Raw genomic sequence first — 22,660 nt, forward strand, 5'->3', positions numbered from 1 at the left:
TTTTCGACTTTTTGGCCTACTTTTTGATTTGATTTTTATTTCTGCTCACGGAGATTTTGGGATTGGATTTTAGTTTTTTTAATTTTTGGATTCTATTACTCGATCACTCCCAGTATACTCCTGCGTCTCGAAAAGAAACGAGAGGAATGATACGTATCTTGTTAGGTACCGATGTACATACATGTATGCAAGGGATCGCTACTTACCCCTGGCCCAAAGCCCCCCCTTGGCCCATCTCTCCTTTCGCCTCCGTATGGAGTATCGCGAGTCTTGAGATTCCTGAAGCTCCAGGAAGATCTCGATCAACATCCTGGTCTTCCTGGGATTTGGCCCATGCGCACTAGCTTGCCCACACTCGGACTGTGCACCGTCGACGCCGATTTTCACCTTGACGTCAGATCTTTCGATTTCTTTTTTTTTTTGATAACGGAAATCAAACTAAAAAGGATCAACGGTTTGACGTGAGGGAATCGAAAAAGCAAAGACAACATCCATGATACCAGGGTAACACGGTCTCATAGCTGCAGGGGTTCAGGCAAATCGGTACCTGCGTCTAACGACCATTGGAGCTAAGACCACGAGACCTCCATGTGGAAGTCTCAGGAATGTTAGGGTTGTCATTGCTTGAATTGTATGGCCCTCTGTACAGAGGGCTCCGTACGGAGTCCTCTGTATTGGAATGAGCAGATTATCTGATGGGTCGCACTATGGATACACTATATTCGCGTTAAACTACTCGACAGGGTAACCGGGTTTCAGGTTGAGTTGGATCGGAGCAGTTAATCAAACGAGGCCCTCAATATGGCCCAGCTGGATTACGCGTATTTTTAGTATTCCGAGATCACTATCAGCACGTCGGACACAATCAGACCACTCGCTGTGCATAAGGCGCGACAGATTGTCTCAGACTACTCCGTATGGCGGAGTCGGGCTCGGCAGCCTCCGACAGGAAAGGTGACCGGTCATTCTGGCCTTTTCCATGATTCGAATTGATGGGCTTCTACCTAAGTAGGTATCTTGATAGTACGTTCAGGACGGACACCAAGAATCAAATGCCCGGAGTCCTCCGTACCCGTGGCTATTTACTACGGAAATACGGAGGTGAACAATTTGTCGCATTAATCTAATTAATCTAATTAATCTCCTAAATCTCCTAAATCTCCTAAATAGCAGAATTAATCTCCAAATCGAAAGGCAAACCATGCGGGGGTGCCACCCACATTGCTTTTTTTCTCGCAACACAGACGTTAAAAGCTGCATTCTCCTGGTCTATGCTTCAGGGGTAAATCGCAAAGTGGAGTTATAGTGGAGACGGGAAGACATCAGGAACAGACTCCGTACAGATGAGTCCATGAAGTACATGAGTACGGAGTACATGAAGTACATGCCTGCACATGCATACATGTACTCTGTGGTATGCAGCTGCATCTGAGTCTCCCTAAACCCGTAACTGGAAGGATGCCAATGGGCTTTTTTCTTTTCTTTATTCACGCCAACCTCCCTGAAACACACCAAAGCTTTGTAGATCACTTGCCCCTGATGTGGATTCTGTCCCTACCACGTAGTACTCCGTACCCTGATAGTGCTTGTGCTCCATCGTACAGCCAACCGAGTATACACTTTCTCGGCTACTTGCATATCAAAACCCAACTAGATGCTCTTAGGTCAAGTCCGCCACTACATCCTGGGGCGGTTGCTGCTATCCGGACTTCCGAATACGGAGTAGCACTCGAGCCAAATCCGATCCTTGCGCTTATGTTCCTCTGGCCATCCCAGGGGTCTTACCATCCGACTTGGAAGTACTCCGTAGGGATCGACAATGTTGGGGTTATGCACCATGTCCACCGTATAATCATGCCTGCCATGTGTTTAATCTCCCCCAAATGCAGTTATCTCCTTCGCAATTCGGTCCTCCGTACTCCGTACTCCGTATTGCTATCTCCCATACCCGAGCTCATTGAAACGGGTAGGATCGTCACACCGTTTTGCCAACTGTGGACTGAGCGCCCGTTGAAGAAGATCCCACTCCAGTATATTTTGTGAGATGTCCAACGCGGTGTTTTTCTTTTCTTTTCTTTTTCTCTTCTCTGATGGCGGGGACTGGTCGGTGCGGATGTAGCCATGATGTCGTTCCTTGGACATGGCAAAAACAAGGCGAGTTGCGCGATTTTCTCTCCATGGTTGAGCCTCTATATGTAGATCAGCATGGCCAGGATAGCTACATGCATATCTTCTATACGTATGATGCATCCAAGGCATCCAAGCATGCTATGCTGGGTACGGAGCACATGTACTCTGGATTCCGCATCGGGCACTCGTCTGTCAAATCACCGCTTGGCAGATCTACCCCAAGATTTTTCGATTAATGTATACCCCATGCAATATAATATTTCTTCTTTGCTGCCCTCGGCGTGTGCGGCTAAATACGCCGGAAAGACTCGTCAATCTTTCGACACGGAGTGGTCGTGCCTTACGTGGATGCATGTATCACCCAGGAAAGACACGGGCAGTATCTTATCTCCTGTAGCTAGTCAGATCGACTGCAAATACATGCCATTACCCCCAATCCTTGTCATATTAGTCGAGAATAGCAGAGCATTGGCATTCTCAACTGGGACAGGATTGGTCAACTGATCACGCCACAATCCTCCAACTAAACACCAGGCCTGTCGATATCGAGAATGCTCGACCGGGAATGCCTATTTGGAATAAGTGCGGGATGTGTAGCGAAAGCCTTGCAATGCCTGTCGGAGGGCCTAAAATTGGAAATTTGCGTGGCTGATCGGATCCTGAGAGATCATAGCGGCATGCGTATACAGTTCATTGGGAGAGGCGGTGGGCTTCACTAATAGTTCTATTGAAAATGACGAAAGAGCTATAGCATATTGGGCTCAATGGCATGTACGAGGCAGGATACTGAAACGGGGTTGAGGCACCTCTCATGCCATAGAGAGCTGCGGGTTCTCAAGAATCCAAGGCTGGTTCCTATAAGATGCTGACCCCCTCACTAGCTGCAGTCGTGCGGGGTATCAAAGAGGATCTCACTGCATGTGCAGCCCGTATATCTATTTATCATATTTTATGTATCGACACGGTGTGTGGCAAACTACTCCGTATGATTTGCGGTCTTACGTGGTAACCAAAAGAAAGATCCAACCCAATCTGATAGAGTAGGAATACTTTTGTATCTCATTGTCGAGAAGGACCTGATATTCCATACGTGTACATACAAGAAGTAGAATCCCAGAGCCCCCAACTGACGCACGGGTATCGCTATGCTAACTAAACAAGAAAGAAGGAACCAACCAAAACCCCATTCATAATGCTTTTTTTTTGGACTTCGGACCAGCCGTCTATTGGCGGAATGTGAGAGACTTGCCGGGAGTCTCCCGCTTGGTCTTCCGCGCGCCTGAGGGGGCCTCCATAGCCTTAGTGTATGGGTTGAAGGCCTTTTTGCGAGGATGAGAGGCTTTGGCAGTAGACGGGGCGTTGAGAACGGCATCGGCGGTGCCATAATCGAAGGGAGCCTCAGCCTCGGGCTGCACTTTCTTGGCTTTCTTTTCTTTGCGTGATTTCTTGCTCTTCTTTTGAGTAGAGTCGGCGTCGTTGCTTATGTCGTCGAGGTCGGCGGAAATGGGGAGAGCTTGCTCAGGGTTGTTGACGGGAGTGACCTTTCGTTTGCGGGGACCGCCGAGGTCTTTGACGGTGAAGTACTTCTTCTCCTCGGGCTCCTGGGGAGCGGGGGCGGGTGTGGGCTTGGGAGCAGGAGCGGGTTGCTTTGCGGTGCCGAGTTGTTCCCGAGTCTCAGAAACAGTCATCGGCATAGGTGGCAGGGGAAGAGAAAGGCGTAGAGCTTCCGCACCGGCAGCAAGGGCATATTCTGGAGGAGGGGGTGATTCTGTGGCTTCCAAGACATTGCCCCAGAATTGAGAGGTTTCGTAACGTTCAGCAATGGGGAAGTTGACAGGTTCAGCTTCTGCGCTGGCAGCCTCGACAGCCTTGATGATGTGTTTCGGGGGTGCCACATCGCGCCATTCTGGACCATCAATGCCCGCAAGCTTGGCTTGCTTGATGATGTCCAAGAGGTCGTGTGACCGTTCCTTTGTGATAGGGGTCATGGGTGACAGAGTGCGGAACAAAGTTCCCATATCCAACGGCATGATTGTAGCAAGCTTGAAGAGCATGTGTTTGGGGAAGACACACTGCCAACCCTCGTCCTCAGCGCGCGCTACTTCGTCACGCCATTGGTGGACCGCCTTGAAAACAGCAAATTGCTCCTTGGGGAGGTTGCCTGAATTGCGCCAGAGCAGATCATACCAGCCGCCAGCACCATGTCCATTGACAGCATCATAGACAGGGCGCTCATAACGCTGCAGGGCTTCATGCTTAGACCGCTCGTTGACGTAATCAATGTGGCTAGCCTCCTCAGTCGAGTTGTCGATGAGATCATTTCGTAGGCGGTCGTAGATGTAGAGGAGATAATGAGTATCGGATCGTGCATAGTCGAACATGGCTTGTGGAAGTGGGCGTGCTCGCCAATCGGCAGTCTGATACCGCTTGTCGGCTTCGAAGTTGACGAACTTGCTCAGCAGGAACTTCAAACTGCGCTTTGGGAAACCCAATGCAGATGCAGCGTGGAAAGTATCGAACATCCCCACCACATACAGGCCCAAGTCGCGTTGCAGCCAAATGATATCCATTGTGGAACCGTGCAGGACCTTCAAGATCTTTGGATCCGCAAACACTTCATTCAGCATCTGCAAATCCTCTCGCCAGGGTTGCAAGGTATCCACAACCCAATCCTTGTCCCGGGTGCTGATTTGCATCAGAGAGACAAGACCATGGTAGGAGTGTACGTCGTGGTGCTCCAAATCGATAGCGATTTCCTTCGCCTGCTTGAGCTCCTCCAGCATTTCCTTGACTCCATCCAAAGTATCAACGAAAGTAGCCGTGGTACTCTCAAAAGGCAAATATTCGACCGGAGGAGAGACTTGGTAAACTGGCTTCGGGTACTCCGAGGCAAGAATCTCCGCCTCGTAAGGATGAGGATAGCCGACTGCACCCTCCATCTTCTTTGTCTTCAGGCACTTCTCCAACGGGACAATCGCATGAGGCTTGGACTTGAGAAGAGGCTTGAAGGGGCCCATATCAGTGTTATCGGGTTTGCGCTCGAACAGCAATTGCGGCTTGGGGATCTTCGACGGGCCGTAGTCGTAAATGGTCGGGAAGTTGGGTGTTTTCTTCACGATAGGAGCTTGTTCCTCCTGTGAAGGGCTCAACTTCTTGATAACTCCTGTGAATTCATCCAAACAAGCATCGGCCTTTTCCAAAAGTGAGTCAATCACATCCACCACGCCGCGCCAATTGTCCTCAACGGAATCTTCATCGTTAAGGACCGGACCGGTGATATCGGTGCCAGCAGTGGCAGCTTTGATAACGGCAGATGTCAGCGCAATGATGCGCTCACTCTGTTCATCTAGCGACTCAGAGAACTCTGCGCTGGACGTGCGATGGAAGTTGAGGTCTTCAGATGAGAGCTGTCCAACGGTTCGGGTCACCTGCACTAGGGCGGAGGTCAATTTGTCCTGGAACGGGGCAAATTCTGCAGATTCCATGGTGACTAGCGGAGCTCCAATTCACTAGATCTAGTGAAAGAATGAGCTGGAAAAAGACGCGGACCAGCAATAGCAGATCTAACTTGCCGAAAAAAAGTCGCGGCAAGAAAATGACAATGGAGAAATGGTAGGCCCGCCCTGACCGCCTTCCCAGAGTGGCGATATTTGTATGAACTTCCGCCGATCTTCAAGTCGTCACCGCGTTCTTTCCTCGCATTTCTCTAAACTACTCAAATTTTGGCAAGCAAGAAGAGCGCAGGCGGTTCAGGGTACTACCTATTACATCGATTCCTCTTCTTATCTCAATATGGCAGCTTCTATCGCCCCCGAGTGTAACGATATCAAAGAGTGAGTTCTAGTGGGCATATCAAGCTTCCATAGGTATGATGTACATGCGAACCGAGAGCTAATATATCGACATAGGAAATATGACACATGCTTTCTCAAGTGGTATAGCGAGAGTATGAACCTATGCCCTTGGTCTAGACACCTAGATAATAGGAACTAACCCTAAAACAGAATATCTCCGTGGCAACACCTCATCCAATGATTGCGAAGAACTCTTCAAGAAGTATAAAGGGTGCTTGAACGTGAGTCCTGTCTTAGCTTTAATCCGGATCTTGAGCGGTTGAACATATCTAACCGAAGTATCTTAATGCTTGCAGAAAGTCCTCAAGGAAAGAGGCATCGACACCATGGTCGAGGATGCTCGAAAGAGCGGCAGCAGCGAGACAGACGCAGAGTTTCTCAAGAAATCTTGAAGGACAGGTGGCCTCTGTGCTATTACCTCTCAAGAAGGAATATCAGAGTAGCCTGTGTCCAGCACCATTTGTTCTTTCCAGCGATTGCTTGCATTTTCCATGTAATATAATGTATTATCAAGGACAGGAGTTCAACGGTGGGCTTGTGGATTTTGTTCTGTATATAGCATATCTCACCTCTCTACTGTATATACCGAAATCTCTATTTATGTACTGTATTATTTTTCTCCTACCTCAGACTGAAAGGACAATATTAGAAAAAAACATTATTTTAGAAAAGCATTAATGGCATTATATACAAGAGGAAGTGGCCAATCAATATCAGCGATGACCTCGTCTCCGAATATCAATTTGACCGAAGTTGGCCGGGACTTTGGCTATCGGGTGACCCAAAGATCCAATACCTCCACCCATAGAGCCGGCGCTACTGCTTCCACCACTGCCTTTCTTGGGCTGGGTGAGCAATGACCACACCTCTGCCATACCGGCTCGACGGGCAGGTAACATGCTGTATTGCATGCTATAAAGATTGCGGCGGTGGATGGGGGGCACAAAACGACCAGTCACCAGACAGAAGATGACCCGAGGTGCGAGATAGTGCTTTCGGAGTCGATGGCCCAGCTGGAAGTACTGGTCGAACATTGCACGAAGTGGAAGAGGGATAGACTAGAAATTGCGTTAGTATTTCTGGAGCGATGCTCTATTGATTTTAAAGACGTACCTCGAGATGGATGTAGGAAACCAGCGCAGACGAGTCAGTGTTGGTGGACTTCTTGTTTGGTTCATCCCGAAGCTCGAAACGGATTCCTCCCGGAAGCCGCCGTGAGTCTTTCACTCGCAGCATCAATGCGAAGAGTGGGAAATGATTTAAGAATGCGAGGCAGGTGTCAAGGGTTGCCTTCATTGAAATGATTAACATGCGAGCCGAGGCAAAGGTCAAGTAAAAAACTATAACGGTAGGCAGTAGGAAGAAGAGGACTGTGAAAAGAATAGTGCCAAGGAGGAGTTGATCGAGGTCGTAGTCGCATGAATCGATTCGGTTGCGCAAAACGTTGCGCTTCTTTCCGCGGAAAAGATGGAAAAGAGAAATAATAATAGTGAGTTGCCAGTTGAAGATACGAGCAGAGGCAATGTAGAAAGAATAGATGTGGACCGTCAAAATCGAAAGAAGATCGGAGAAGAGAGCAATCGGCATGCTAGCTCCCGCAAAGCTTGAGCATCCGACAATATAGATGACAGCTGGAAGATAAGGCTGAAGATTGGCAATGCAAGCTGCCCAATTCTCAATGACCCATAGGAATAGGTCACCGAGGAATGCTGCAAGCTCATTGTTGAGCTTCAAGCCGGCAGGCCAATCCATTAGCCAAGAAATGGTCCGTTGTAACCCTTCTACTGTCCAGCCGGTCAGGACGGTGTTGATTTGCGAGGCGACCCAGTTCGCATTATCAATAATATAGGATCCCAGCGCAATTCCAATGATCACATCATTAGCAACAAGCCATAAGCTGTTGTAGAATCGAATATAGTCTGGATGACTGGTTGTCACGCTCTCCCAATTATCCTTTCTTTGTCGAAGTTTGACATATTGGATTGGCCAGTAACAAAATTGTTGCAACCGTATGTCGACCTGTTGGGCCGTTGCCGAGATATCCTTGAGGGCAGCAGCATCAGGTCGAGCACGCCACTCGAGAACTTGCAGGACAATCTCCGCAACGGACCGGTGGCACACCAGTCCGACGACAAAGACTCGGGTAACGATGGGCCAGATCCATTGCCAGAAAACGTGGGCAATGCAGAGGACAATGAAACCCCATAGGGTTGTCGCTGATTCCACAACACGTTCTCCGACACTCATGCTCCTCTTTGCCCGAACTCCAATCAAATGGCTATTTTTGTGCATCAAATGTCCCATCTCATAGGCACAGTTAACTTGATTAATAATTAGCGGGAGTGCTTGCTCCTTCTGTGATGGGATATGCTTGACGACTGTATGGAGCTTGAGCTTCTCAACCAACAACTTGGGCCCCGCATTGTCCCCCTCTTCCTCCGATTCAATGGTATCCGATGATGGTCCCCATATCTCCTTTCTTGTTGCTTTATCGCCCAAAGCCAAAGAGATTGGGTTGAGTGACATGTATTCCATACGTGTCGGATGTGGGCGATGGTACATGATAACCTGGACAGAGACATTTGCTTCTGGCGGACAGAAGATGCTAGGAGTTTTTGAGGGTGGAATGATTTTCACATCCAGATGGGAGGGGTTGAAAGACGCCGAAGGCTCAAGAGAGTTGGTCGAGCCGAGGACATGCATTTGCGAGCGCCCACATAGCGTGAAGATGCGCACAATCGGATGAGGGCTGTTTCGAAAGAGGATCCCCGCTCGAAGAGCATTATCGACGTTCCGTGGCTAAATCAGGACAAAGATAGTCAGCTTAGATTGAATAAACAAGGCAATCGCAACAACCCTACCTCGACATCTTCCAGCACAGTGAGCACAAACAAATCAAGCTCCGAATTCCGCCAGCCAACAATTACACCCGGGGATGAGGATCGCGGGAGATCATATGGCCAAAATACCCGCAGCAGTCCATCGCTCATAAGCATATTGTCATCCTCCACTCGAGTCTCAGAACGAACCTCGACGGCGCAACTGTTCGCGCGCGGACACGCCGAGATTCACGTGGCGCGGATGCTATATTCCCAATGCCTTTAGTAAATCATTCAAAGCTGACAACAATCTCTCTTGCTTGCAATAGCTACCCAAAGCTCTGGTTGTTCCGGGGGTTGCTCACCAATTGGCCCTCCTTAGACGCGAGATGGTTGATCGGCAAGACTAGGAGGAAAAAGAATACGGAGAGGAACAAGAAGCCTTTTGCAGTTCGTGTCTGTAGATAAATGAGCAACGTGAGAAATATAGCATGCGCCGGCACGAAGCCGATAAAATCGCAAGCGGAGGAGCGGCCAAGGGCCGATGACCGAGGGTCGGCGGGACACATACCACGACACCGTGGTCCCAGGCAAATATGGCTAATTCGTATAGACGGGTAACAAGGTCCCACCTAGCGGTGATATAACCCGCGACGAAGATCCCAAGTGTGAGGACAGAAAAGGGGTGCATGAATCGAGGTGGTTCAGGCCGTCCGTGTTGGGGTTGCGCGCATAGCTGGATGGAGCGGTCGAGGATAGTTCAGAGGTACAGCGATTTCACAGAGCCTGGAGTTTGTAGGATTACTGTAAAATTAATTCCTGGGAAAATCAGAAAAAGAAAGGAATTGGAGATAGTTTAACGAATGATTAACGGGGTCTGGAGTAATTCATCTCAATCCCGCGTTGATCGTCTAGACCGTCCTACACGTGACTGGCCTCGACTATAGCGGCATTTATACTTCAATAACTTGTTTTCTGATATTAAAGAGCTATCTAAGTAATTCGACGGAGTTCGTAGACGAGAATAAAGATTCAGATTCCATCTTAACATACAAAAGATGAATACATAATAATGCCTTTTCAAACCCATGCCTTCCCATAAACGCCAAATCCCATGACTTACACCCTTATAGAGCCTTGATTCCCTGGAACACCTTATTTGCTTGTAATTTTTCATCGGCCTGCGCAAGATCACGCATGACCTGTCGCTTCTGCTCGGCAGTCATCTCCTTGCCCTCGGTTGCCGCTTTCCATTTCAGCAGCATTCCCTTAAGGAGTGCACTGCCCTCCTCCACCTCCTCTTGGGAGTACTTGTCAAGCGAGGGCGCAGGGGCCTGGGTTTGCCCCTCTTCGGCTGTTGCTGAAGTGAAATCCTCAAGCTCCTCAGCCTTTTGACGGGCCATGTTGACGACCTTATCCGGGAAGCGCACCAGCTCGGCGACATGAATACCGAAAGACTGATCACAGATTCCTGGTTCCACGCGGTAAAGAAGAGTGACCTGGCGCTTCTTCTTTTCCTCGGCTTCAGCGTTAGCTTCGCTGTCATTTCCATCTCCGATGAACGCCACGACGTGCAGGTTCTTGACGGCTTTTTGATACCGGTCTGCCAAGGCAGTAAGCTCGTGGAAGTGGGTTGCGAACAGACCGAAACAGCGGATCTCAGTGACAATGTGTTCTGAAATAGCCCACGCCAGGCCGAAGCCGTCGTATGTGCTGGTTCCACGGCCGAGTTCGTCGATGATAATCAGGGACTCTGAGGTGGCGGACTTGAGAATATTTGAGGTTTCAAGCATTTCTGCCATGAATGTTGAAACGCCCTTGAGCTGTGAGTCGCTGGCACCGACTCGAGCGAGGATACAATCGAAAATGGTCAGCTCTGCCTCAGTGCAAGGAACAAAGCAGCCAGTCTGGGCCATCAGTGCAATCACACCGATTTGTCGGATGTATGTAGATTTGCCGCCCATGTTGGGACCGGTGATGATGAGGAAGGAGGATTCATCGCGGATCAAGGAGACATCATTTGTAATGAAGGAGATATCGTCCTGCATCTCCATGCAGGGATGTCGGGCTTCCTTCAAAACGGTGTTTCCGGTTCCTCGGGGGTGCATCTTCGGACGAACGTATCCTGAAGGAGCATGCATCGAAGCATGGGCAAAGCTTACAATGACATCTAGGTGGGCGAGGACACCGGCGAGTTGCTCCAACACCGGGCAATATGAAGCGGCCACATTAACGACTTCGTTAACGAGACCAGTCTGGGTTCTGTTATAGTTTGAGGACAGCTGGTCATGCTCCCGGCGAAGTGACTGCATGTTGGATGTGGTGAAGTATACACCGTTCTTCTGTGTCGAGCACTCCTGGTACTCTCTCTTGTTTCGGATGCAGCCTGCCTCGTTTCGGGTGAGACGGAAGCACCATCCGTGCACACGGTGATTTTCCATGAAGAGTTTCTTTTCCATATCTTGATTTAGATCTTGTGAAACTCGGCGGTGTTCCATGTCCATATCATATCGGAGCTTATCCAGCTTCTTTCTGATGACACGCAGGCCATCATCGAACTCGGGCTTGATGATGAACTCGTGATTCTCCAGAGCAGCAAGATCGACCGTTGTCTCTACCATCTCCTCGAGCATGGCCAAGCTGTCTGAGAATCCACGGAGCTTAGATGTGTATTCCGTCTCTAGAGGTGTCTGATACTGCTCATCCATCACATCGCCCAGCGCGCTGACAAACCCAGGCAGACGAATGGCAACCTGGTATGCTCGAACAACATCCTCCAAGTTGGCCTGCTTTCGCTGGAAACGTTTAGCCAATCGGTAGAGATCAGGAATGGAACGCAAGTGCTCCTCCTGCATAGTCTGACGAAGCTCAGTGTTAACAACAAACGCCTCCACCAGTTGCTGTCGTTGCTCAATCGCAGCCAGATCCATCAAAGGCTGCTTCAACCACTGGGCCAACAAACGACTACCCACAGGCGTCTTGCAGTGATTCAACAAACCGAACAAGCTCATACTCTTAGCTCCATCCCGTGGACCAGGCATAAGGTTCAGCGCCCGAAGCGCCGAGGCATCGAGCTTCATATATTGTGACAGATCATGCTGGTAGAGCTGATACTGACCAAAGTTCGTAGGATCAGTCAAGACATTAAGATACTTGATCAACGCCGACGCCGAGCCCATAGCCAGTTTAAGCTCGGTCTGAGGCAACGTCCCAGCAGAACGCTCATCCCTAAGCAATCTCGTAAGATCCTGCTCGATATCTTTAACGCCGAAATCAGCAACCGGCCGCTCAGAAATCGCAATCCCACAGCTATCAGCAATAGCCCGAATCTTAGCCAGTTCAACATCCTTCCGAGCCACATCCATAGTCACAAGACACTCCTTCACGCCGAGCTGGATAACCAACGACTCGAAATTGGAGTAAATATCATTATCAAGGAATTCACTAACGCCCAGTTCACGCACACTCGCATCGGCAAAACAAACGCCGACGTTGCGTGCCTCCGCTGCGCGAGCAGAGATCTTCACAGCAAGAATGATGGGCGATGAGTCCATAGACAACGCGCCCACGCTGCCAAGCTCCTCTTCCACGTCTTGGAGGTTACCGGGACTGGCCTGCTTCGCCAGTTTCCAGTTACTCTTGCCCGAGCCTGCCGATGCGAAAATCTCGATGCGCTTGTTGAGTCGGAACAGGGCTTCGCGGAGGAAATTTCGGAATACTGTGACGCTCATAGTAACGGAGGCGAGGCCCCCCGTCTCGCTGCGGCCCAGATTGCGCAGCACGGAGGTTGTTTTGTAGACGGTGCGTGCGATAAACTCGGCATCGGCGCCGTGCGAGGAGTACCAGTCTCCCCGGTCGAATACGCGGATGGTTTCATCGTTGTCGGGTTTTGGGAGGCCGCGGTAAAAGCCAATAAAGCCGACTTCGTCGTCGACCTGTGTGTTTTGAGTTAGTTGCTGAAATGGCGGGTTCAGGGACAGCTCTATATCTCGATTCGTACCTTCAGGTCAGGTCGGGAAGACATGGTGTCGGTTGATGCAAAGAAAAATGCAACAATTGACAATGCAAATGCTGTTATCAAGGTGGTTTGGACGAGTCCAATAATTCGACGCGCGCCGTGAGCTCACGTGGTCCGTGCACGCGTCGCGCGTTAAGTGGGATCGACGGAGTGCGGTTGAATCAATTGCCAGGGGTCTTACATGTACCTAGTTTTACTAGGACTATCTTCAGGAAATCGAGTTCAGTCATTATTGGTATTATCATTGCGTGTCCGAGGACCTAATTGCTAAGTACTACACAAGGTAGTTGGATGGTAAAAGACATATGGTAAAAGTACAAAGAGGGTATCGAGCGCTGATGCAAGTGCAAGACCATGAGCAAATCCGCTCTGCGGATGAGAGATATCAAACGATGAAACGAGGGCGAAGGCGAAGGCGAAGGCGAGAAAAATCAGAGGGAAAAAAAAGAAATCAAAGGCGTAAATCATAGAAGAGTAGTCTGCGAGCAAGGGGTGGATTTGTCCCAGTCAGACTTGAGCTGGGCAGCTCTAGCACCGATCTCTTTGGCGGAGACATCCTTGCAAGACTTCAGCACGACCGTCTTCATATGACCAACAGTGACAATGCTGATCCAGTGACCAGCCACTTTCGGATCGGACAGAATCTCAAGACATATCTGCACTTCGTCACGGGGGATCTCATTGCGGGCCGAGTCACGGACGTGGTCAATCATCACATCAAGCTTGAAAGGTTTGCGTTGGGAAACAAGCATGGCTTTGATACCGCTACCCACATAGCCAGCAGGACGCAAGAGAGCAAGGATTCCAGCGACTTCCTCCACGCGATCAGCAGCGGAGCGTCGCACAAGCTCCTCCTTGGGAGGTGGGGGCGGTAGCTTGGACTGGCGTAGCTCCTTATTCTTGATGCGGTCGAGTAGGCTCTGTCGGCGGCTGAGTGTCGCAGTCCGCTCCAGGGGAGTAGTCTCTGCTGATTCCGCGCGCTGTCTCTCGGCCTTCAAACGGAGTAAACCGCCCTTCAAATCTTGCAGTCGCTGCTGGCCCTTTTTGAATACAGTGAAAGGAGTGAGTGACTCGTGGATGGTGGAAAGACCGAGCGACTCGATGAATAAAGATGATTGATCCTCCTCTTTGGCAGAACGAAGCGCCTCGGGGGCCTTCTCCCATAGCAAATCCAGAGCTTCCTCGAAAGAATCTTGCAGAAGAGGAGGCTGCACTTCAATTTGCGCTTTGCGCTCCATGCAAATTTTTCCAAGTCCATAATTTGCCAGGCGATATGAAACATGTTGGGCATTTGAGCTCTGATCCCAAACCCACACAAGACGCTGTAAATCCTTGATCTGCACCTTGCGCTTATTCCATAGACGAGTCACACTGCCAAGGAATTCTCGGAGGTCCGCGGCGGTATTCACGCCATTGTGTGCCATATGAATAGAAAAAGCTTGCACGAAAGAAGAGTGAAGGTTGAGAATATCGTTGAAGAAAGCAGGACGCTCAATCGCTGGAGTTTCCTCGTGCACGGTGATAACTTTTTCGAAGTTCAGGGTTCGCTGTTTCGAGGGGGTCGCGGGTGTCGAGGGCACAGTCTTGACAGGGGCACGAGCCCGTCGACTCGGGGTCCGACTCGGGGTTTTCCGAGGCGAAGCTTTCTGGGTGGTGGAAGCATAGTGACCGCTGCGTGGCGAAGAAACCGACAGTTCACCGAGTCGCAAAGTTTTCGAAGGTGTGCCTTCCTCCTCAATTGGGCCCTGCTTGTTACCGGAGTCGAAGTTTTCAAGTTCCTGCAGCTTGCGTTTTTTGGAAGGCGAGACGGGAAGGGTATTGATATTCTTTGCAGGTAATTGCGGAGTAATGCCGGCTTTGGTTGCCCGAGTGAAGGCTTGAATGGCTGGCTGCTGAGCAACGCAGCTCGACCGGGAAGTGCGCGGCATCGCGGCTGCGAGTTGGAAAATTTTTTTTGCTGGTCGAGAACGGATAATGGAGAAAGGGCGATCGATACAGCTGTATGATAATAGACAAGGTAAGAGATACCGAGATATTAGAGTCACAAGAAGATGTGGGAAAGGGCAAAATGTGGAAAGTGGGAGATCTCAAAGAAGGCACTAGGGAGATGGACGCGTTCGAGAGCGCGTTGAAACTGTACTAGCCGTTTTTGGTTAAATAGAAACGCGTGAGCGGGAACTATAAAATTGACGTGGAGAACTGCGGGCATCAAACGTTGGTTCTGAGACTTTAGACCCTCTTGAAAAGAGGAAATACGGCTTGATATATTAAATTGCTGAAGAAGATTGTCTACGAGGAATCCAATGCTGCGGGGCATTCTTGTCACTATGGTAATACTCTCCGGCATTGGAATGTCATGGTGTCCGAGCTCAGCGCCTAGACATTTCTTGGCAGTATGAAGCGACTGATTGATGGTATCATAGACAATCAGTTTGAAATTGGTCTATTTGTGTCATTAGAAAGGAATTGGATCACGATACTGGGTATTCAAGTCGCGTCCTGTGCAGAGAAATATCTAACCCACACTTAATTTCTAATGAATTCCAGAGACTAGAGCCCCTACGAATACGTTCACAAAAGACAGGCAATGAACTACGGAGTAAGGGCAGGGTACACGTGTTAAAGGTTGAAGATCGTAGAGTCATTGATGATATTCTCGAAACCGACCGACGCCATACTAAAGACATAGGATTAAAATCGTCGCGACTTATACGGCCAACGAGCTTATTTCTTGCCAGCGAACCAACCAGATACGGCACCCTTGGCTTCCGCGGCCTTCTGCTCAATGTCACGATCCACCTGATCGACACCATTGTTGACCTTTTCCACACCGGCATTGAACCTGCTCTTCGCATCATCGCGGAGCTCCTCGAACTTATCTTTGCCTTCCTGAGCTAACTCGGGGATTCGCTTGCTCTCAGCGCGGGCTCTGGCGATCTAGAATTGGAGAGTCAGTACCTCTGTAACAATATCACATCATCCCGGATGTTGGTGGCGGGGGCGCATATGGGATATCGAGGATAAATGCTTGAGCGACACCAATGACGGAATAACACTTACAGCATCATCGACGTTGGCACCAGCTTCCTTGCCCAAGTCCTTGCCGAACTTCTCGGCGCTCTCTGTGCCTGGGATCTTCTCGCGTGCCTTTTCAGCGTCGACTAGATCACAGAAACAAGTCAGCTCAATGTGTCTTGGGAGGCAATTGATCAATGGCATTGGGACATTGGTTGCTTCAAACGGAGCACGTACTCTTGATCTGGTGCTTTGCTGCTTGGGGATCACCACCGGCCTTATACAGGTAGTAACCGCCTGCGCCTGCTGCGGCGAGACCCAAGTACACGGGCATCCGTCTCGACATGATGTGTGGTAGGGTGGTAGGGTGGTGGGGTGGTAGGGTGGTGGTAGAGTGTTTATCGGGGTGGTAGACTGGAGATCGACTGTAATTGAAGTAATTTACTGTCAGGGCCGCGGAGTATCCCAGGTTTTATAGGAGTCGATGGATCGAAACCGGGGAAAGAGTCAGCCGACTATGACGTGGTGTTCCCTCCGCATGTAGAACTGGGTTGCTTTACACTCCTCCCTTGTTTCCCACTTTCCCGGCTTATTACTGCTTTTGATTCCTTCAAGGGCTATTTGATTATGAGCTCCTTTATCTTTCCAAACTGCCAAGATAATATCTTATTATACTATCTACTGAACAAAACCATTGCGGTTCATACGTTGTTGAAGGGTGCAGAGTTGCGAGTGGAGTAGGGCCCAGAGCTCCCGTCGACGTCACCTACAAGTCATCGCTGCCTCATCCCGACTTCTTCCAGGGCTATCCGGTTCGAACCAAGGTCTTCTCCCCCCGGACTTAGTCCAAGGTGGCTGTGGCTCGAGCTAGCCATATTCAGGCCCAGTGAGGAGATTAAGGAGGTGTTTTCTAGCGACGAAAATCCCACTTTCCATTGCACGACGAAGGATGCGCACAGTGAGATCCAGAGAGCAGGCAAAGCCGACCTTAGTCTCATGAAATGTTCTCGGCCAATGAGCATGTAATCGCTGGATGCAATTGACAAATGAATGCGAGGCCTGGAAATAATAGAAAAGTGGATGCGAGATTTCAGGATAACTGGTGTTTACCTAGGTACTATGCAAAAACTACGAGACCAGTATCAATGCATTTCAGTCATATTCAGATCAAAGCAGATATCCAAAAGCCCTCATACTTGCAGTCCGTTAAAACAAAAGACACGATCCACCAAATGAATATAGTAAGACACAAAACGAAAACGAGAGGGAGAGGGAAGGAGGTAGAGATAGAGAAGAGGAAACCCGAGAGACAGAGAGAAGGGAAGGCCAGGATAAAGCGGAGGGCGAAGAATGAGATGCAAACAAAAATTCGGCCACACCGTAGACCACGACTAGAGAGGAAAAGCAACCAAATGATCGATAGACAGGGTATCGTCATGCAGATGACTCCATCCATAACAGAGCTTCCCACACGAACGCCAGGACATGCAGCTCATGATTGAGAACTGATCCAAAAACCAAACAGAAAACGAAAGCCATCCAGGATTGTCCGGGGGGAAAACACAAAACACAAAACAGAAGACTCCCGAACACAAGTAAAAGAAAGAAGGGCCATATTTCCCCGGTCGTGTATCAGTCGTCATCAAAGTCGTCAGTTCATCAAGGGTTTCACTGTCGCGGAATGGCAAGCATGAAAGTCCCCGAAATATATGAAGAAAGATAGAAAAGAATTTGGAACAGCCTGGAGAGGCGTATGGGTTTGTGTAGGGAGTAGGAATAAGCGGGCGAAAGAGTGATGCATGTTGCTAGGAGAAAGTAGTGAGATAGGTAGGATGCCAAAGTATATGATGATAGCTCTTCGGCTAGTTGCAGGAAGCGCAAATGCTTCACGTATGCTCCTATGTAGAATGGTGTAAAATAGAGGACGGTCTTTGGTCCAAACAATTTACAGAAACAGCTTGGCTGCTCCTTTGTTCTCGCTTGTAGCGACGGCGACTAGAGCCTCCAACCGGCCCATGCCCGAAACTCGGGCATGGGATTCCGAGAAGACTTCGGATCTGGGATCTCGATCGTTGTGAGCTTCGTAGCCATCCACATTGGAAGAGTGACGGCCACACATCTATGACGGCATTAGTAACCGGGCCGATAGCCGTCCGTTCGAAGAGGAGTTCCTACCGGTGGAGGGTGATCGGAGGATAGCGAGGAGTCATTAGATTCAATATATCCGCTGCTGTGCACAATCGCTGGATGATACTCAAGCGATGCAGTGGACGGGGTGTGAACACCCTCGCTGCTACTGGAATCCTCCGGGGAAGTCCGCGTGCGGCTCCCTGTTGAGAGACTTGAGCGATGACCGCGATAGTCTTCAGGGCTTCTCTCCGCGGTCGGTCCAAATGAAGGCTGATATGACGAGGAAGGACGCGAAGAGACATTCTGGAGTTCCGCGAGTGTTTGCTGGCTCCACTGCGAAGCAGACGCAGTCGAGGGACGTCGGTCTCGGATATCCAATCCGGTCAGGTTATGGTGGAGAGACATATCCCAGGACACATGGCCTCGTCGGTGACCAGGGCCGGAGATAGGTGGTGCTGGACGATAGGTTGGCTGTGTGTAATTAAACCCAGACCCGAAGGCGGTGTTAGGCAGTGGGCGATGATGGCCATCGAGCTGCATTGGGCTGGCTTTCCGTGTAGGAGGGGTCAGCGGCCGCTGCTGTGAGACTACTTTGTCGAAACTCTCGATCCCGGGCAGCCGAGGCGGATGCTCGGTAGGTCCGTTTCCGCCAAATGAGGGGGGTGCATTGTCCGGAGTATGATATTGGTTCAAGCCACTGGTTCCAGGCCGTGGAAACCCTGTATACGACGAAGGGTGCCACGTTCGCCTCCGCATCTCTGCTTCGGCTGCGCTCAAAGTGCTCTCATCACGAGACACAGGGTAATGTGTGCTAGTGGGACTTGCAAATACGCCAGCGGCATTTGTGTAAGGTGCGCCAGCGAGGGCCTGGTAAGCCGGTGGGTATACGTTGCCATGCTGTGCGAGGAAAGGATTGCTACTACTTGGCACCGAAAGACGACGGGCGGCGGTCTTGCCGTCCCAGAATCCATGTGCCACGCCCGACATGGGCGAGGCGAATTGAGGGCTGCCGCCTGTAGCAGCAAACATGTTCGAAGGGGTGTATGGTGACCCAGTTGTGGAGGGACCAGGCCCACCACGGGCCTGGGCCGGTGGCGTAGTCGGAGGTTCCCCAATGGAATCCATTGCCAGTCGGGATCGAGCTGCGGGGTCGTTGGCCATAATCAAAGGTGGGGGCCGCCGCCGAAGTTCCGGGGGTTGGCTGAATGTCGAAGTGGTGGATGCAATGCTGGAAGTTGATAAATTCCTGCTATGACCGCGGGTATGTCCAGAAATGCTGCCTGCGGTGCCTGCCCGCGCCCGCCCTGGTGGACGCACTCGATCTGTACGGACCTGGCGCTGGAACCGTGTGCCCGTGGCCGCCAGAGAGTCCCCAGGAATTTCCTCGTTGACATGGACCGTTTGAGCATGTTGCCGAAGATTGTCGAGTCGAGAAAACCGCCGAGAGCAGTGGCATTGGAAGGGACGTTCACCGGTATGTTTGCGAATATGACGAGCCAAATGTTCGCTGCGTGTAAAGCTCAAATTGCAAGGAGGGAAATCGGTGCAGAAGAACCGCTGGCCTTTTTTCTTTTTCGAGGGAGGTCCATTGCTCCCTAGGTCCTGATCCCGATCGGACTCATCTTGTTCTCCCTCGGAATCGTGCATCGGTTCGTCAGACATGGACGGGGTTCGAACGTGGGTCAAGGTTGTGCGGGATGAGGCGTCGCTACCTCGGCTGTATTGTGAAGCACCGTCCGGAATTTGCTCCGTCGTCGAAGAATCGTCCGGTGTGACCGGCACGCCATTTGGAATCGCACGGGGTGTAGCTGCTCCGTCCATCGCGTGATCTTCAGAGGCCGAGTTGTTGACGGGGAGAAAGGAGGCCATGGCGACGTAAGAGGGTGTGGGAGGCGGGAGTGATGTCAGGTCTCCGGAGAGTCAAATGCGAACGTTCCTAACCACCAGTGGTCGAAAAGCCGGCAAGCCGATCGGCCGGAATAATCACCCCGGGACGAGCTAGGGCTCTATAGATCTCTATGTCGAATCGGAGAAGCCGCAGGGTTACAGAGAAGTCGTCGAGGAGCAAGACGCGGAGTCTGAAGGCCAGATTAACTGTGAACATTTGCGCAAACTCAGTCACCCGGACCCTACGAGAGTGGAGAGCAGGGACGAGCAAGAAGCCAAAGGAAAACGAGATAGACCCAAGGAAGACTCGAAAGTTCGACACGTACGATTTGAAAGTGTGCTTACCCTCGACGGAACCCTGGAAAAGAGGGGAGAAAGAGAGGGCGGAGATGGAATGCGAGCCCAAATGCAAGGGCGATTCAAGAGGAAGAATGAGCAGAAACGAAGAAAAAGGGAAGGTTGTTAGCTGATCGCGATCATCTCTAGCACGTTCCACGCGAAAAATATCAGGTTTATTCGAGAAGAAAAATAGATCCAAGGGAGAGTGAAATCCGACCAGCCGGAAAAGTCGCCAAAAAAAGAAATAAAAGGGAAAAAGTCCCGAGATGCAGGGTACAGGTTTAAGGGGAAGGTCTTCAGAAAAATGGTGACGATGAGAGAAAAAGACAGAGGCTTATCGGAAGCGAGGGGCAAAGGAGAAAGGCGACCAAAGCCAGGCACTCGAGGCCTAAATGGATCTTCCGGGGCTACCGATGCGAATCATTAGCTGTTTCACCAGATTAGCGTGTCTCCATTGATTCAAAAGGCACCAGGCACCATGATTCATGACTGCTCTCCGTCCAGGCGGTGGTCTACGGATGGTGTAGGAGACCTAGGGGACATAACATTCCTACGTTGTCCGTGGGATACAGGTCAATCCCTCAACTCACAGAGTCCTTGACGTTCACGATCGCTCGACCCTGGGAAATCGGCACTGCCAAGGCCTGACAGTTTGGTTCTTGGGGAAACGAAAAAGGTCGAGACTTGGTGTGGGGATCTTAGGGTTCACTGCGACTCTACTCCTTGCATCGCGTGGATGTATCGCCTCTCGTCATACAGACTCAGAAGGGTTACGCGGTAGGGGAAACCGTTCCGAATGGTCCGTCGCGATACGAAGTTCTGATACAAAATTCTCCATTTGCTGGAAACGCTTACGATCTCACAGTTGGTCCGAGCCCATGATAATTATAGATTACAGACTGCGGGGAGAGATAAGAAGATAGATCTCATGTTCAGCTTCTGTGCATTGAAATATTCTAGAACTGCAGACTGCAGACAAGTAGACTCATGGGATGCACAAATCGCAGGGCCTCTGTCTCCCTGGCACTTGTACATCATGTACTTCGCACCGTCCTTACTCTGGAACAACCCATTAAACAGTCCTCGACTACGTAGTCCGTACTCCGTAAACAACCAAAACAAGAACCCCCAAAAAAGAACTCGTCACCGCGGTGATCCGGCAGCTCCGTGGCAACCGCATCGAGCCCATCTGAAACTTTCCCCCCTGGGGACTAAGCCCGTTGGCCGTGCCTGCGTGGTGACTAAACTCTCTCTCCACTTTCTCGAGACCTTGGGTCCGAAGGCTGCAAACGGCAACTCCCAACTCAACGGCAGATCCCTGGCTCGCAAGTACTCTAATGTACTCTATTTCCGTCATTTGGTGGAGTTCCCAAAGCCCTCAAGTCCATGGGAACAGAAGGTGGGACGCCACACAGAGGGTGTGCTTCTTCGGTTCTGGTATACAACCTTGGGATGTGGTATACTGTTGTAAAACAAGATTCCGGACCACATCTCGCATTGTCCCTGTGAGATCGCCGAGGGTTCTGATCCAGCGAACTCGATTGGTAGGGAGAAGGGAAGCGGGGATACGCCGATCGACCACGGACACACGGTGGCCTCCTTGGGGGTGGACCGCATTGTGTGAATGCTTGTCACAGAAACCTATTTGGTGGAACATGATTCGGGGGGTGTGGGATACGATATCAAGATGGAGGGGGATCCTGCCGCTAATTTAGATGATCGACGGTGTAATCGACCTTGGCTTCTCCTTCTAAGACTACCCCTCTCACGGCTGGGAGCAAATCCCCCCAGTGGGGTAAAACGGAGAATTACAATATACCATATATTCTTGTGTGAGATAGAAAGGGAGAAAAAGAGGGGTCAATGAAGGAGCACGATCGCCAGCTATCACGAGAAGAGGGGAATCCCTGCCCAGACCCCGGGTACCTGTAGGTACATCTGCAGGGCGCCACCGAGGCTGGCAGGAGGCGCACAGCCAAGTAGAGCCAGGTACCTGCAGGGCTTATCGATAAACCTGAATCGTAGCCCGGATCGGCGGGAATGCTGACGTCTTTGACTTGCAAGCCGATCGCCAACCTAGAAGGCTATTCGATCTAACCGTGAAAGGGCGGAATGGGCACCGTTACCAGGCTCATGGGTATACGGCCGACCATGTTTCTCGTCCCTGGTGAATCCGTTTGCCTCCCTTCTGAGCGGTCTGCAAATCTGACTGGTCATTGAACGTGGCGCCGATTTTCGTCTGATCGGTCCAATCATAGGCCCTGTCTCGCATTGCCTGCCAGGTCCATCCATGTATATTGTACCTGATTATGTGTCGGTGCGTACCTGGCCACGTAGGAGCCGCCTTATATCGTGACTATATTACCGACGAAATGTCTGGTCAACCCATTTATATATAAAGCGATCGTCACTTGAACGGATGGGATTCCTCGTAGGATGCAAATCAAGATTGAACCATAGATATGAAC

At 50.6% G+C, this 22,660-nt stretch overlaps 7 protein-coding genes across 7 annotated transcripts; 1 reads left to right on the forward strand and 6 right to left on the reverse strand.

Annotated features, from left to right (window-relative positions):
• Positions 1-3,353: 3,353 nt before the first annotated feature.
• N7457_008454 (exosome nuclease subunit RRP6) lies at positions 3,354-5,615 on the reverse strand (the record flags this gene model as incomplete). Its single annotated transcript, XM_057179497.1, has 1 exon — positions 3,354-5,615. The coding sequence occupies one exon, from the start codon at positions 5,613-5,615 to the stop codon at positions 3,354-3,356; it is 2,262 nt and encodes a 753-aa protein (XP_057027883.1).
• A 307-nt stretch (positions 5,616-5,922) lies between these two features.
• On the forward strand, positions 5,923-6,376 carry N7457_008455 (uncharacterized protein; the record flags this gene model as incomplete). Its single annotated transcript, XM_057179498.1, has 4 exons — positions 5,923-5,963; positions 6,039-6,076; positions 6,135-6,205; positions 6,281-6,376. 4 exons carry the CDS (start codon positions 5,923-5,925, stop codon positions 6,374-6,376), a joined length of 246 nt encoding a protein of 81 aa, XP_057027884.1.
• A 321-nt stretch (positions 6,377-6,697) lies between these two features.
• N7457_008456 (phosphatidylinositol N-acetylglucosaminyltransferase) lies at positions 6,698-9,494 on the reverse strand (the record flags this gene model as incomplete). Its single annotated transcript, XM_057179499.1, has 5 exons — positions 6,698-7,042; positions 7,098-8,783; positions 8,846-9,026; positions 9,137-9,261; positions 9,375-9,494. 5 exons carry the CDS (start codon positions 9,492-9,494, stop codon positions 6,698-6,700), a joined length of 2,457 nt encoding a protein of 818 aa, XP_057027885.1.
• A 436-nt stretch (positions 9,495-9,930) lies between these two features.
• Positions 9,931-12,827, reverse strand: N7457_008457 (mismatch repair ATPase MSH2; the record flags this gene model as incomplete). Its single annotated transcript, XM_057179500.1, has 2 exons — positions 9,931-12,738; positions 12,804-12,827. The coding sequence occupies 2 exons, from the start codon at positions 12,825-12,827 to the stop codon at positions 9,931-9,933; spliced, it is 2,832 nt and encodes a 943-aa protein (XP_057027886.1).
• Positions 12,828-13,285: 458 nt separating this feature from the next.
• On the reverse strand, positions 13,286-14,749 carry N7457_008458 (DNA replication factor Cdt1 C-terminal domain-containing protein; the record flags this gene model as incomplete). The annotated part of the gene is made up of 1 exon (XM_057179501.1): positions 13,286-14,749. One exon carries the CDS (start codon positions 14,747-14,749, stop codon positions 13,286-13,288), a length of 1,464 nt encoding a protein of 487 aa, XP_057027887.1.
• A 796-nt stretch (positions 14,750-15,545) lies between these two features.
• N7457_008459 (uncharacterized protein) lies at positions 15,546-16,182 on the reverse strand (the record flags this gene model as incomplete). The annotated part of the gene is made up of 3 exons (XM_057179502.1): positions 15,546-15,758; positions 15,882-15,982; positions 16,074-16,182. 3 exons carry the CDS (start codon positions 16,180-16,182, stop codon positions 15,546-15,548), a joined length of 423 nt encoding a protein of 140 aa, XP_057027888.1.
• A 1,599-nt stretch (positions 16,183-17,781) lies between these two features.
• N7457_008460 (C2H2-type zinc finger protein) lies at positions 17,782-19,835 on the reverse strand (the record flags this gene model as incomplete). The annotated part of the gene is made up of 2 exons (XM_057179503.1): positions 17,782-17,955; positions 18,012-19,835. The coding sequence occupies 2 exons, from the start codon at positions 19,833-19,835 to the stop codon at positions 17,782-17,784; spliced, it is 1,998 nt and encodes a 665-aa protein (XP_057027889.1).
• Between the last annotated feature and the right edge of the window lie 2,825 nt (positions 19,836-22,660).

The sequence above is a fragment of the Penicillium paradoxum genome, assembly GCF_028828445.1.
Source record: "Penicillium paradoxum strain IBT 22861 chromosome Unknown utg000007l_segment0_segment0, whole genome shotgun sequence".
Taxonomy (NCBI): domain Eukaryota; kingdom Fungi; phylum Ascomycota; class Eurotiomycetes; order Eurotiales; family Aspergillaceae; genus Penicillium; species Penicillium paradoxum.